Source organism: Balaenoptera borealis, assembly GCF_965194805.1.
Source record: "Balaenoptera borealis genome assembly, chromosome: 14".
NCBI lineage: Eukaryota > Metazoa > Chordata > Mammalia > Artiodactyla > Balaenopteridae > Balaenoptera > Balaenoptera borealis.
The window spans coordinates 40,641,859-40,657,683 of record NC_138875.1 but is presented as its reverse complement, the minus strand read 5'-3'; the positions used below and the strand labels follow the sequence as shown (position 1 = coordinate 40,657,683).

General features: G+C 37.1%; 1 protein-coding gene across 3 annotated transcripts in view; it reads left to right on the top strand.

Moving 5' to 3' along the window:
- ELP2 (elongator acetyltransferase complex subunit 2) overlaps positions 1–15,825 on the top strand; it is a gene marked incomplete at its 5' end in the record, with an annotated part of 44,489 nt that overhangs the window by 18,525 nt on the left and 10,139 nt on the right. For all 3 annotated transcript variants that reach the window (XR_014234184.1, XM_082354281.1, XM_082354280.1), the window contains 6 exons: positions 1,893–2,042; positions 5,146–5,334; positions 7,462–7,531; positions 8,063–8,158; positions 8,314–8,371; positions 9,002–9,074. Coding sequence is in view for 2 of the 3 variants with exons in the window: in XM_082354281.1 (XP_082210407.1) it covers positions 1,893–2,042; positions 5,146–5,334; positions 7,462–7,531; positions 8,063–8,158; positions 8,314–8,371; positions 9,002–9,074 (636 nt within the window). The remainder of the gene's footprint in view (positions 1–1,892; positions 2,043–5,145; positions 5,335–7,461; positions 7,532–8,062; positions 8,159–8,313; positions 8,372–9,001; positions 9,075–15,825) is intronic.

Genomic DNA, 15,825 nt, shown 5'->3' with positions numbered 1-15,825 from the left:
TAAATGAACCAGGGAACCATTAGCTATGACACTTGTAAATAAGATATTTTTTAGGATAAATGTAATTTTGTTCTTTTCTTTTTTATTACTTTATTTTTGGCTGTGTTGGGTCTTCGTTGCTGCGTGCGGGCTTTCTCTAGTTGTGGCGAGCGGGGGCTACTCTTCATTGCAGTGTGCAGGCCTTCTCACTGCGGTGGCTTCTCTTGTTGCAGAACATGGGCCCTAGAGTGCAGGCTTCAGTAGTTGTGGCACGCGGGCTTAGTAGCTGTGGCTCGCGGGCTCTAGAGCGCAGGCTCAGTAGTTGTGGTGCACAGGCTTAGTTGCTCCGTGGCATGTGGGATCTTCCTGGACCAGGGTTCGAACCCATGTCCCCTGCATTGGGAGGCGGATTCTCAACCACTGCACCACCAGGGAAGTCCCTTAATTTTGTTCAGAGCTCCTTTGAGCCGTATTTCAGCTGGTCTTCAGAGGGCCTTCATAGAAAAAAGCATCAGTTGAGTAGGGAGAATCTCAAACCAGAGGACAGAATTTCACTGTACTTTTGCTTATAACTTGACTTCATATTTATAATAGCTATTTACCAAGTATTTAGGGTGATTTTTTTTATAGACTTTTATTTATTTTAAAGATTTTTTTTTTTTTGATGTGGACCGATTTTAAAGTCTTTTATTGAATTTGTTACAATACTGCTTCTGTTTTATGGTTTGGTTTTTTGGCTGAGAGGCATGTGGGATCTTAGCTCCCCGACCAGGGATCAAACCCGCACTCCCTGCATTGGAAGGTGAAGTCTTAACCACTGGACCTCCAGGGAAGTGCCTAGACTTTATTTTTTAGAGAAATTTTAGGTTTACAGAAAAATTGAGCAGAAAATACAGAGTTCCCATTTTCCCCTGCCCCCCCACACATGCACAGCCTCCTCCATTGTCAGCATCCCACACCAGAGTGGAAATTTATGACAATCAGGGGTGATTTCTAAAAACAAACACTGCCCTTGAGGACTGTACCCATAGTCCAAAGTGCTGCACTTTGTTCAGAACTTTCTGGAACCTCCCATTAGTGCTAACTTTAGAATCAATTTTTATGTCACAGAAGAAATTAACAGCATTTCTTTGTTCCAGCCTATTTATGTTTTTGACCAGAAAATAATATAGCTTAGCTGACCATATTCATCACACTTGGCTTTGAATGACCTTTTAGCTATTTATACAAATTTAACTTTCCTCTAAAGTTCAAGTTTTACCACCACTTGAGTTGTTGAAAAAGGTGCTCTGTGGACCAGGCATATGACGTTTTCTGCATTTCATTTCACTCTTTGTTTATGTGGTTGCTGATGCAGGTTCCCTCAGGAGGTGGACTAACTGTGTTTGATTTAACCTCTGTCCTCTACACCTGCAGCTCTTTTCACTTAATAAAGACAGTTGGTCAGGCACACAGAATCTACAGACTCACATTACACAGTGCTCTACTATTTAGTTTGACAGGTAAATACTCACATAGTATCTAGAATGGGCCAGCCTTGTACAAATATAGATTCATCTAATTCTTGTAACAAACATATGATGTAGGTAGCTCTTTTACAGAAGGGTTAATTGAGGCACAAAAAGGTTAGGCAGTGTTCTAGGAGGCAGTCATAAATGATGAATGGAGGGGACTTTCCCAAGGTTACTGCTTTAGAGGACACAACGCATGTTTGAATGTTTAAGTTCTAATATATTGATACTTGACTGGAAAACAGATCCTATTAAGTTCCCATCTTGTTTACTTAGCTCTTCACCTTCCTTGGGAGCTAAGGTCTTTCCCATATCAGACCTGAGGGATGAAGGCATTATCAGGTTTAATTTTGAGTGATGGTCTTTGATTATTTTGATGTGTCATGAGCACTTTCATTGCAGAGAGAGTGGACTCCAGAGATTGTTATTTCAGGACACTTTGATGGTGTCCAAGACCTAACATGGGATCCAGAAGGAGAATTTATCGTCACTGTTGGTACTGACCAGACAACTCGACTTTTTGCTCCATGGAAGAGAAAAGACCAATCACAGGTAAAATGTCTTCCTACTTGACTGATCACTTTACAAAGCATCCATGAGCACATGAAAAGTGGGGCAGCATCATTAGCCATTAGGGAAATGCAGATTAAAACCATGATGAGATGCCACTACACACTCTCTAGAATGGCTAAGGTATAAAATACAATAGCAAGTAGTTGTAAGGATGCCGAGTGACCAGATCTTTCTTACATTGCTAATGGGAATGCAAAATGGTATAGCCACTCTGGAAAACAGTTTCGTATTTTCTTAAAAACTGAAGCATTCTAAAGAAGACATACAGATGGCCAACAGACCCATGAAAAGATGCTCAGCATCACTAATCATCAGGGAAATGCAAATCAAAACCACAATGAGTTACCACCTCACACCTTTCAGAATGGCCATCATCAAATAGATAACAAATAATGAATGTTGGCCAGGAGGTGGAGGAGAGGAGCCCTCCTGCACTGTTGGTGGGAATGTAAGTTTGGTGCAGCCACTGTGGAAAGTGGTATTGAGGTTCCTCAGAATATTAAAAATAGAACCACCCCATGATCTAGCAGTCTCACTTCTGGGTATTTACTTGAAGAAAATAAAAACACTAATTCGAAAAGATGTATTCACCTCTATGTTTATTGAAGCATTATTTATAATAGCCAAGATACGGAAGCAGCTAAGTGTCCATTGATGAGTAGATAAAGAAGATGTGGTATATAGGCAATGGAATATTACTCAGCTGTTAAAAAAATGAAGTCTGAAATATATGCACAACTGAGTCACTTTGCTGTACAGCAGAAATTAACACAACATTGTAGATCAACTATATACTTCAATAAAGTTAAAAAAAAAATTTTTTAAAAAGGAAAAAAAATGAAGTCTTGCCATTTATCACAACATGGATCTAGAGGATTGTGTGCTGAGTGAAGTAAGTCAGAGAAAGACAAGTACCTTATGATCTCATATGTGGAATTTAAAAAACAAAACAAATGAACAAAGTGAAAACAGACTTATAGATACAAAGAAAAAAACGGGTGTTTGCCAGAGGTTTGAAGCCGGGTGAAATAGGTGAAGGGATTAAGAGGCACAAACTTCCAGTTATAAATAAGTCACAGGAGTGTGATATACAGCATAAGGAATATGGTCAATAATGCTGTAATAACTTTGTATGGGGACAGGTGGTTACTAGACTTACCATGGTGACAATTTTGTAATGTATTTAAATGTCGAGTCACTATGTTATACACCTGAAACTAACATAACATTACTTTTTTTTTTTTTTAATTTATTTTATTTATTTATTTATGGCTGTGTTGGGTCCTCGTTTCTGTGTGAGGGCTTTCTCTAGTTGTGGCAAGCGGGGCCACTCTTCATCGCGGTGTGCGGGCCTCTCACCACCGCGGCTTCACTTGTTGCGGAGCACAGGCTCCAGACGCGCAGGCTCAGTAACTGTGGCTCACGGGCCCAGCTGCTCTGCGGCACGCGGGATCTTCCCAGACCAGGGCTCGAACCCGTGTCCCCTGCATTGGCAGGCAGACTCTCAACCACGGCGCCACCAGGGAAGCCCATAACATTACATTTTATTTCAACTATATTTCAGTTAAAGGAAACTTAAGCATACACATATTCTTTATAATTCAAACAATTAAAATGTTAGTTGTCAAAATGTGTTTACTTCAGTTCCACATAAAAGTTCTCATAATACCTTGTAATTTTAGGTTTAATTCATTAGGAAACACTAACAAGGGAATTCCCTGACAGTCCAGTGGCTGAGACTCTGTGCTTTCGCTGCCGAGGGCTCGGGTTCGGTCCCTGGTCAAGGAGCTAGGATTCCACAGACAGCGTGGCGCAGCCAAAAAAAGAAAGAAACACTGTCAAGTCTGTAGTAAAAGCTAATTTCTAACATCATATAGTGTTACATAATAGTAGTCGAGGCCAGTTTTTGTTCAGGAAACTTTTCAGGCTTGGCCCTGAGCTTTAAAAAACTGCAATAAAACTTTACCACTGATAAACCATTGAACTGTATACTCAGAGAAAGTATAGTCAGCTTCAGTTTCTGATAAAAATTCATGGAACTGACTCTGGGTCAGTCCATGAAGCTAATGAAATTGGCCACTGACATTTCGGCGTCAGCAGCATGTGGTAGATTAAAATTGATAGAGTTGAGGACATTGGGAGCAACGCTATAGTCAAGTAAAAAAACAAGGCAGATAATTTTGGAGTGGTTTTCTGTGGCTCTTGGTAATTTGTTATCAGTATAACTCAGTTGTTTATTCATGATCCTTTTTAAAAAAATCAATAAATCAGAGTTAACTAAAATGTGAAATTCTACTCTTTGAAAGACATTGTCAGGAAAATGAAAAGTCACAAACTGGGAGAAAGTATTTACAAAACACATACCTGATAAAGATTTTTGTCTAGAGTATATAAAGAACTTTTTGGAACTCAGTAATAAGAAAACAATACATTTTTTTTAAAAAGGGGACAAAAGATGTTTATCCAAAGAAGATGTATGGATGGAAAATAAGAACAGGAAAAGATTCTCAACACCATTAGTCATTAGGGAAATGCAAATTAAAGCTACAATGAGATACCGTGACACCCCTATTAGAATGATTACAGTTGAAAGGCTGACTGCACAAGTGTTGATGAGGGAGGGTATGGGCAGGTGGATCTCTCATACACTGCTGGTGGAATTGTAAAATGTACAGCCACTTTGGGAAATCATTTGGCAGTTTCTTAAAAATTTAAATATACATCCACATCATCCAGTTATTATACCCATAGGTAGTATTTACCCAAGAGAAATGCATTCATGCAAAGACTTATACACAAAAATTTGTGACTGTTTTTCCAGTAAGACAAAAACTGGAAAACAACCCAAATGTCTATAAGTAGGTGAATAGATCAACAAGTTGTGGTATAGCCGTACAAGGGAATACTACTCAGCAATAAAAAGTATTGATCTGTTGATAAACAGAACAACATGGATGAATCTGCCCCATGGTCACATTTCCATGGCATAATGAATAATTTTGTGTCTGATATTTTGCTTGTTGGAAAGAATTCAGTTTTTGAAACACGTGATCATTTTTGTTTATCTTATTTTGATACCCAGGTGACCTGGCATGAAATTGCAAGGCCTCAGATACATGGATATGACCTGAAGTGTTTGGCAATGATCAGTAGGTTTCAGTTTGTATCTGGAGCGGATGAAAAAGTTCTTCGAGTATTTTCTGCACCTCGAAATTTTGTGGAAAATTTTTGTGCCATTACGGGCCAATCACTGAATCACGCGCTTTGTAATGTGAGTATTCCTCTAAATGTTTTAACTAGATCTAGCCACTTCATATAAAATTTTAGGAAGTTTCACTTAAGGCTGTAAATGGAGTATATGGGTAGAAAGAAAGTCAAATCATTTTATTATTGGCTTGACAAACTTTTGTGTGCACTGTGGCAGGCAGTAATTTAAATATTAATTTAAGAAATTTTGTAACAGTTAAGCCCAAGAGACTGTAAAGAATTAAAATGTTAAATTAAGGCACGAATACTATGCGTTTTCACTGTGCTTGGTAACTACGATAAAGCATAATAGATGGGTCATATTTTCAAGGAGATTACCATCTAGATGTAGATTAGGGGTAGTGAACAATGGAACTAATGTACCTGTAATTATTAGATGAAACCAGTTAATTGCTAAATCTTGTGGCTAAAGTAATTTTCATAGGAGGAAGTGGTAGCTGTAGTAGAGTAATGAGAAAATGGGGCTTCATTTGAGTTTTGAAAGGGTAAGTTTTTATTAATGTTTGTTTATACCTCCTTTCTACGAAAGATTTGAGCACTTACAAAAATACATAGATTGTAAACATTATAAAGTAACCAGTTTTGAAGGAAGGGAAAGTAAGTAGGAAGGTAGTTGTGTTACCCAGAAGTGCACGTCATACAGTCCGTTGCAGTACTTAGAGTTGGGTCATGAATTTGCTTCTGAGCTTGAAAAGGATGAGTACACTTTTGATAGGCAGATGGAAGGACAGAGAGCAGTGGGGTGGCCAGAGCTGCTTGAATGAAGAGTATATAGAGGGAAATGGAGGGGCTGGGGGAAAGTCAAATGGCAGAGGACCTTGGGAGGCAGGCATAGTTCAGACTCTGGTACCAGTGGAGGTCCCTAAACAAAGAAAGTGATGAAAAGCACTTTGGGGCGAAGAGTTCTGTGGGAGCAGGATACCTTTGAGCCCAGAGACTTTGAAGGCAGGGACACTAGCACCAGTCTGGGTAAGACTGGAGAAGAAAGTAAGAGTCATTTTAAAAGAAATGTCCAACTATGTTTTCTGGAGTGTATCATGGGCGCCTCAGGCCACAGGCTCTCTTGATTAGGTAAAGGAGATGAAAGATTCTGTTATGCTGTTTCTACTGCTAATGGACAGTGGAACAAGATCAAAAGGGAGGCCTTGACTGGTTATTATACCGAGCTAAGCATATGGTGGTGGAGGGCAAGTTGGTTTGAGGATCTGACAATTCTAGGGATTGAAATGTGGTTTTAGGATTCCATAAGAGGCTAATCCCAGGTGTATATTCAATTCTGTGTCCTAAGATACAGGAATCCTGTAGACCGCAAAGTCTCTTGCTGCTTTTTGGGTTTGTTCCCATACTAAATGTTGGGATATATAGGAGTGCCTCTTATTGCTCTTTTCCATGGTGTTTTATTTTTCCTGTTTTCTAAAATAAAGCATCCTGTGTCTCAGGTAGCTATTCTTGGTGATGGTTTAAATTCCCATTGCTCATGTTTGTGTTCAGTTCCAGCCCCTGTATTAAAATTTAAATTCTAAGAAATGCTCTTAGCTTATGGACATGTGCCAATTTTGATGGTTAACATTTGTTTCATATGTAATAATTTAATTGATATTGCAGGGTATAAGCAGATTATTGCCACTTCAAAGGGCACTCTGTTACAAGGTTTTAAAATATTCAAACTTTTAAATATGTTTAATGAAAATACTATGACTGTGCCTTCCTGGGAAACATGTGTGTTTGTATGAGCATCACCAGGGATGTGCCTGTGAGACTCTCTTGGAAATAAAGCTCCAGGCCTTCCGTTCTCAGCCCATTCTTTGCTAGAAGCCAGCACAGTGCTTTCCTTGTCACACCCTGAAACCCATTGAGCTGTCAGGGTTCGATGAGCTCATGGATGAGAGGATGCCCGACTTTATGGATTGGGTGGGGGCTGGGGATTAACTGGAGCCTGTCTGCTGGAGAGTGATTGCTTAGTATTGCATCTCTCGGTTCAGGAAATGGAAGTGTGGGCAGATATCTCACAAAATGGTGAAATGGTCTTTACACTGCTTCTCAGCATTTATGAGCATAACATTTTTTTTACAGTGCCTGAGGTAACAGTAACTTTTAGCATTTAAAAGTTGTATCATACTTTTTATTCCAGCAAGACAGTGATCTTCCAGAAGGAGCTACCGTCCCTGCTTTGGGATTATCAAATAAAGCTGTCTTTCAGGGTAAGGCTTTCGTCTCCAAAATTACTGAACCTATAGTGGTGCTTAAAACCTAGTTACACATTTGTATATTATGTACCTAATGTTCATTACAGGTGATTTATTATTTTTAAAAATCACAATACATGCATCTCTCTTCTATCAGCTATTTCATGGTAGCTACTCTTGTGTACACATGCAGACCCTGAAATAGGTGCTGCTTTTACAAAGTGTATTTCATGGAGCACTCACAACCACAGATGCTAATGTGGATAGCTTGAAAAATGTGTTCCACGGTTTAAAAAGTTTGGGAAACATTAGGTCAAAGGAAAAGGAAGGAATCTTTATGGAATTGACCAGTGCTCTAAGGAGCGCATTTGGAAAATACCGGAGTAGTGGAAATACCCTTGGCTTTGCCATCACACGGATGCAGCGTTCAATTACACTGCCTTCAGGTACCACTATTTTCTAACTAGTGGCCTTAATATTGGGACATGTGCAGGAGACATAAAGATAGTGACTACATTCATGCTGTTGTTGTTTGTTTTAAACTAGGAGATATAGCTTCTCAGCCTTCTGATGAAGAGGAGCTGTTGACTAGTACTGGTTTCGAATATCACCAGGTGGCCTTTCAACCCTCCATACTTACTGGTAAGAAAAGGCAAAAAGATGGTTCGCTAGAATCATTAGTACAGTACACATAGTATGGGGTCTGTCACCACTGACCTAAATAAGTGCTGCAGAATTCACTTGTTTATCTGCATGAAAGTGGAAAAATTAATTGCAATGCTATAAATTTATTGTAGAACCTCCCACTGAGGATCATCTTCTGCAAAATACTTTGTGGCCTGAAGTTCAAAAACTGTAAGTTAAATTGGACTTAGCTCTTTAGTCTGATTCGATCGTAACTTGTGATCCCCCCTTCCCAACCAATTTGATTTTCTCCTTTGCTTTCCTCTTACCTACATTTTCCCCCCTGCTGTAAACATCTCTTGATGGCCTTCATAAGGGGTCAGAATCAAACTTCACAAAGATATTTATATTGCTATGTATTATATTTACTAGATTTATTGGTCTTGATTTTTAAAGTAGAGAGGCATAACACTATTTTTTTTCCTTTTTAGAAAAGTTTTAAGTTTTGTTATTCTCTTGGTCTTTTTTTTCCTACAGTGTTTCCCTATCAGGACCTTTCTGTGGTTTGTTATTTATGGTACTGGCTGGCTGGGGGTGAAAACTTGTATTTTAATCTAGTTGTTTGAGTAAGTTTTATTACTACTAGGAAGTTGGCATTTTTCTCCAGTCTCTGCTTTTACCCCAAGTATTTGCCTAGACAAAAGTACAATGTTTCTTAAAAGAACTGTTAGCTGGAGAGATTGATTTCTTCTCTCATTTAAAAACTTTGCAGCACATTTAAAAATTTTGCAGCACAAGAATAGGTACATTTACTAATTACCTATTTACAGGGGTCATCCATTTTCTCTTTTTAAATTTTAGATACGGACATGGTTATGAAATATTTTGTGTTGCTTGTAGCAATTCAAAGACACTGCTTGCCTCAGCTTGTAAGGTAGGGCATTTTACTTTTTTATTCTACTTGGTCACAGGTTATTTGAGTCATCAGGCTCCTGCAAGCTTAGTAGTGATGGAGGCAGAATTTGACACGAAAGGCCACAGGTCCCTGATTTTTCTGAATCTTGCTTTCTCAGTCTCTTTTCCATTCTGTCCCATCAGAAGCTTGCAGTTGCCTTTTAAATCTGTTTCAGCTGCACATTTTTGTTCTTAAATACTTGGTTTGAGCTGATTTATGCCCCTACTCAGAAACTATTTAATCAGATACCTTAAAATGAGAGCTAAAAATGTGGTAACATCAATTTTTAGTAATGGGAGTCCTGGAGACACAGGGAAATGAGAAGGTGAAACCCCGCAACATGCACTCCATCTGACCATCTCTTGAGGACACTGTGGGTGCTGACCTAAGTGAGTAGAGTCCCTTGGCCCTTGCCACAGTGAATCAGGGTGGTGGCCAGCTCAGTGAGCCACCAGCACGTGACACTGCAGAATAGTGCATCTCAGACATCTGCCTGGGAGAATGATCTTGAACTTCCTATTCAGTATTTATCTATATACTGTGGAGGATTGTGTGAAAGGTCTGAGACCTACACATTCCCCTAAATTTCCTAAAATTTATTTACTTGTTTTAACCAAGAAGATTAATTTATTTATTTGTTTTAAGCATGATGAGAGTTGCCCACCTGGATGGGCACCTATGGGGTTTTTTGGTACGTTTGTTTTTTGTCCCTGCTCTTGCTGTGGTTTCTTGCTACTGGCCTGTATTGAGGGACACCCTAAGAAATAATTGTTGTGCTCCTTCTGCCCCACCCCCCTTGTTTGTTGTCCTCTTTGTGAGGGTGGTACTGAGAGGGTGGTACTTCCTTCTGTTAATGCAAGGGCCTTTGGAAAGAATAGGGTATAAATAGCAAGAATAACTGTGCTTCTACTGAGCAGCTAATTTGTGTCTTAGGGCACTGTCAATCACATAATTGATTACTTTCTCCTTTTCAAGTTGGCTCACTTGTAGCAAGTATGTGCGTTTCTTTTTTAAACTAACATTATTAGCTGCTTTATGTAGGTGTCATTAGCGTGCCGTCAACTGCATGTTGAAAGTGAACAATCTGATAAATTTTGACATATGTTTATACCTGTGAAATCATCACTACAATCAAGATAGTGAACATACCATCAGCCCCCCAGATTTCCTCTTCCCCATTCCTAGTAAACCACTAATCTGCTTTTTATCATGATAGAGTAGTTTACATTTTCTAAATTTTTGTATAAATGGAATCATATAGTATGCACTCTTTTTCATCTGGCTTTTTGCATTTAGCATAATAATTTGAGATTCATCTATGTTGTTGCATGTATCAGTTGCTCATTTTTTTTTCTGAATAGTCTTCCCTTTTACAGATATACTACAATTTGTTGATCCATTCACTTATTAATGGACATTTGGGTGATTTCCAGTTTTTGGCTTTTATTAATAAAGCAGTTATGAACATTTGTGTACAAGTCTTTGCATGGATATATGCTTTCATTTCTCTTGAGTAAATACATATGAGTGGAATTGCTGGGTATATGGTAGATGTATATTTAAATTTTTAAGAAATTGACAAACTATTTTCCAAAGTGGTTGTACCATTTTACAATCCCACTAGCAACATATGAGAGTTCCAGTTGCTCCACACCCTCACCAGTGTGTGGTATTGTCAATCTTTTTAACATTAGCCATTCTGATAGGTTTGTAATATCTCATTGTGCTTGTAATTTGCATTTCCCTAATGATTAATGATGTTGAACAACTTTTCATGTGCTAATTTTCCAACTGCATGTCTTCTTTGATGAAGTATCTGTTCAAATCTTTTGCCCAGTTCTTTATTGTATTGTTTTCTTACTACTGAATTTTGAAAAGTTCTTTATATACACTGGATACTACTTTATCAGATATATGCTATGTAGATAGTTTTCCCCAGTGACTTTTCCTTTCATTTTCCTAACAATGTTTTTCAAAGAGTATAAGTTGTATGTTTTGGTGAAGTCTAATTTATCAATTTTTTTCTGTATTGGGTTTGTGCTTCTAATGTAGTATCTAAGAAATCTTTGCCTGGGACTTCCCTGGTGGTCCAGTGGTTAAGACTCCACACTCCCACTGCAGGGAGCGCGGGTTCGATCCCTGGTCAGGGAACTAAGATCCCGCATGCTGTGCAGAGTGGCCGAAAAAGAAAAAGGAAAGAAAGAAATCTTTGCCTGACTCAAGATCTTCTGCTGCATTTTGTTCTAGGAGTTTTATAGATTTTAAGTTTTATATTTAGACCTATGATACATCTTTTATTAATTCTTCCTGTTGTATGGAGTATATATTACAGTTGATTTTTTTTGCATGTGGATATCCAGTTGTTCCATCATCATTTGTTGAAAAGACTATCCCTTCACCTCTTACCTTTTGCATCTTTGTCAAAATTAGCTGTCCATATATGTTTGGGTCTATTTCTAGACTTTATTTTGTCCTACTCATCTTTCTGTTTTCTTTCCTGTTTTGATGCCAATGCCACAGTCTCTTTAACAACTATAGCTTCTTATACTGTGTCTTGAAACCAGGAAGTAATTGTCTTTTCTCTTCTCACTTTTCAAATGTATTTTGGCTATTCTAGGTTCTTTACTTTTCCACATGAATTTTATAATCAGCTTGACAGTTTCTACAAAAGTATGTGCTGGAATTTTGATGGGGATTGCATTGAATCTATAGATTAATTGTGGAAGAATTTTAACAATATTGAGTCTTGACACATGAATGCAGTATGCCTCTCATTTATTTAGATCTTTAATTTCTCAGGGATTTTTTTTTTTTTTTAGTAAGCCTTTTATTTTGGAATAATTTTATATTTAACGAAAGTTGCAGAGATAGTACCTAGAATACCATTATACCTCCTACCCAATTTTCCCCAATGTTAACATCTTAGTATTATCCGGAATATTTTGTACTTTTCAGTGTCAGGTCTTACACATATTTTGTCAGATTTATCCTTATTTCATATATTTTATGTCTGATTGTTCATTGCTCACATAAGGAAATGCAGTTGCTTTTTGTATATCAGTCTTTTATCCTGCAACTTACTAAACTTATTACTTCTTATAGCTTTATGGTAGATACTGGATTTTCCACATAGATGCTTATGTTGCCTGTGAATAAAGAAAATTTTACTTCTTCCTTTCCCATATGGACGTCTTAATGTTGACTAGACGTTGTAACATCAGAAGTCCTCACCTTATTCCTCATCTCAGGAACAAAATATTTAGTTTTTGTCCATTAAGCATTATGTTTGCTGTGGATTTCTTTTTATGACTCTTCTTTATCAGGTTGCAAAATCTCCCTACGGTTCCGAGTTTGCAGAGAGTTTTTATCAGGAATGGATGTTAGATTTTGTCAGATGTTTTTTCTTTATCTCTTAACATGATCATATGTTTTTCCCATTTTAGTTTATTAATATGGTGAATTACATTGATTGATTTTTCAAATGATGAACCAACTTTGTATTCCTGGAACTAAACCCCAAATGCTTATATTATATGTATATATGTGTGTGTGTGTGTATATATATATATATTTTTTTCAGTTCTTTTTATTGAGGTGTAACTAACATATATAACATTATATTAGTTTCAGGTGTACAACCTAATGATTTGATATTTGTATACATTGTGAAGTGATCACCACAATAAGTCTAGCTAACATCCATCATCATACATAGTTACAAGAAATATTTTTTTCTTGTGCTGAGGACTTTTAAGATTTCAGCAACTTTCAGATATGCAGTGCAATATTAACTATAATCACCATGCTGTATGTTACATCCCCCTGACTTAGTTATTTATAGCTGGACGTTTGTACTTTTTGACTCCCTTCACCCATTTCACCTTACCCCCCAATGTTGGCTTCTGGCATCTCCCAATCCATTCTCTATATGTCTATGAGCTTGGTGGGTTTTTTTATTGTTGCTGTTTTTAGATTCTGCTTATAAGTGAGATCGTACAGTATTTGTCTTTGTCTGACTTATTTCACTTAGCATAATGCCCACAAGGTCTATCCATGTTGTCACAAATGGAAATATTTCATTCTTTTTTATGGCTGAATACTCTTCCACCATTGTGTGTGTGTCTGTCTGTTTTCTTTATCCATTGATCCATTTTCTTCATCCATTTGATGGACACTTAGGTTGTTTCCATATGTTGGCTATCATAAATAATGCTGCAGTGAACATGGGGGTACACGTATCTTTTCAAGTCAGTGTTTTTATTTTCTTTGGGTAAATACCCAGAAGTGGAATTGCTGGATCATATGTTAATTCCAGTTTTAATTTTTTGAGGAACCTCCATACTGTTTTTCATAGTGGCTGCACCAGTTTACATTTCCACCAGCAAGGCACAGGGTTCCCTTTTCCCCATATCCTCTCCAGCACTTATTCCTTGTCTTTTTGATGATAGCCATTCTAATGGGTGTAAGGTGATATCTCATTGTGGTTTTGATTTGCATTACCCTTATGATTAGTGATGTTGAGCATCTTTTCATGTTTCTGTTGGCCATGTATATATATCTTCTTTGGAAAAATGTCTATTCAGATCCTTTGCCTATTTTTTATTTATTTATTTAATTTTATTTTATATTTTGCTATTCAGATATATGTGTTCTTTATATATAGTTTTTATATTAACCCCTTATCAGATGATTTGCAAACATTTTCTCCCATTCAGTAGGTTGCCTTTTCATTTTGTTGATGATTTCTTGTATTTTTATATATTGGATTCAATTTGCTAAAATTTTGTTTAAAACTTTCATATATAGTGCGTGAGAGACATTGCTATGTAGTTTTCTTTCCTTGTAATGGCTTCATCTGGTTTTGGTATCACAGTAATACTAGCCTCATAGAAATATTTCCTCCTTTGCAATTTTCTGGAAGAGTTTGTGAAGAATTGGTATTTCCTTTTTTAAATATTTGGTAGTGTTTCCCAGTGAAGCAAACTGACCTTGATGAGTTATCTTTGTGGGAAGGTTTTTAACTGCCTATAATTTTTTAAGTAGATACAGGGCTGTTTCATTCAAGGTATCTAATTTTTCGTGGGTGTACTTTGATGGTTTGTGTCTTTCAGGAAATTTGTCCCTTTTATCTGATTTGTCATATTTATTGGCATAAAGTTGTTCATAGTATTCCCTTTTGATCCTTTTATTACCTGAAGAATCCCTAGTGATGTTACCTTTCTTATTCCTGCTATTGGCAATTTGTCTCTTCTCTCTCATACCCTCTATTTTTTTTTTTTTTTTGGTGGGAGAGAATTCTGGGAATTGACCAGGAAATTAATGAGTTTATGATTTTATTAATATTTTCAGAGAACAAACTTTTGGTTAATTTATTTTATTTATTTTGATTTACTTTTGGCTGCGTTGGGTCTTCGTTGCTGTGTGCAGGCTTTCTCTAGTTGCGACAAGCAGGAGCTACACTTCATTGTGGTGCACTGCCTTCTCACTGTGGTGGCTTCTCTTGTTGCAGGGCACAGGCTCTAGGTGCACAGGCTTCAGTAGTTGTGGCACGTGGGCTCAGTAGTTGTGGCTCACAGGCTGTAGAGCACAGGCTCAGTAGTTGTGGCACACGGTTTTAGTTGCTCCGCGGCATGTGGGATCTTCCCGGACCAGGGCTTGAACCGTGTCCCCTGCATTGGCAGGCAGACTCTTAACCACTGCACTACCAGGGAAGTCCTCATTTCTTTTTCTGTCTCTAATAAGGTTAAAACTGAGGTCATTGATTCTAGATCTTTCTTTCTAATATAGGTGTTAAGTGCTATAAGTTTTCCTCTAAGTATTGCTTCTGAGGCATTCTGCAAATTTTGGTATGTTGTGTTTTTATTTTCATTCAATTAAAAATACTTTCTAATTTCCCTTTGATTTTATTTTTTAACTTAGGTTATTTTGAAATGTATTAGTTTCCATATACTGAGTGTTTTTCAGATATCTTTCTGTTATTGATTTCTAATTTAATTTATTTTGTTCAGAAAACATAGTATGACTTCAATCCTTTGAAATTTAATCTTGGTAAATTTCCATGTTCTTTTGAGAAGAATTTGGATTCTGTTTCTTTTGGGTCGAGTGTTCTGAGAATATGAATTACATTGGTTGACAGTATTGTCTTCCTTATTCTTTTGGTTCTATCGTGAATGGCATTTTGAAATCTCTGACCATAATTGTGGACTTGTCTTTTAATCCTTATAGTTCCTTCAGTTTGTACTTTATGTATTTTGAAGTTCTGTTGTTAGATCCTAAACATTTATGATTGTTATTTTCTCTTGATTAACTGACTAGTTTATTATTATGCAATGAACCTCTTTACTTCTGATAATATTTTCTGCTCTTAAGTCTACTTTCTCTGATGTTAGTATAGCCACTCCAGCTTTCTTTTGAGTTGTGTTTGAATTGTGTCTCTTTTTCCATCATTTTACTTTAAGCTGTTTGTTTCCTTTTATTTCAAGTGGGTTTCTTGGAGACAGCATATAATTGGGTCTTGCTGATTTTCTCATCTTGATAATCTTTCATTTTAATAGGGTTGCTTATTAGATCATTTGCATTTGATGTAATAATTGATATGATAGATTAACTCCTATCGTCTTGCTATTTGTTTTCTATTTGATCTATCTGTTCTTTGATCCACTATACTTATTTTGGATTACGTGATTCCTTTTTATGATTCCATTTTATTTCTTTTGTTTTGTTTTGTTTA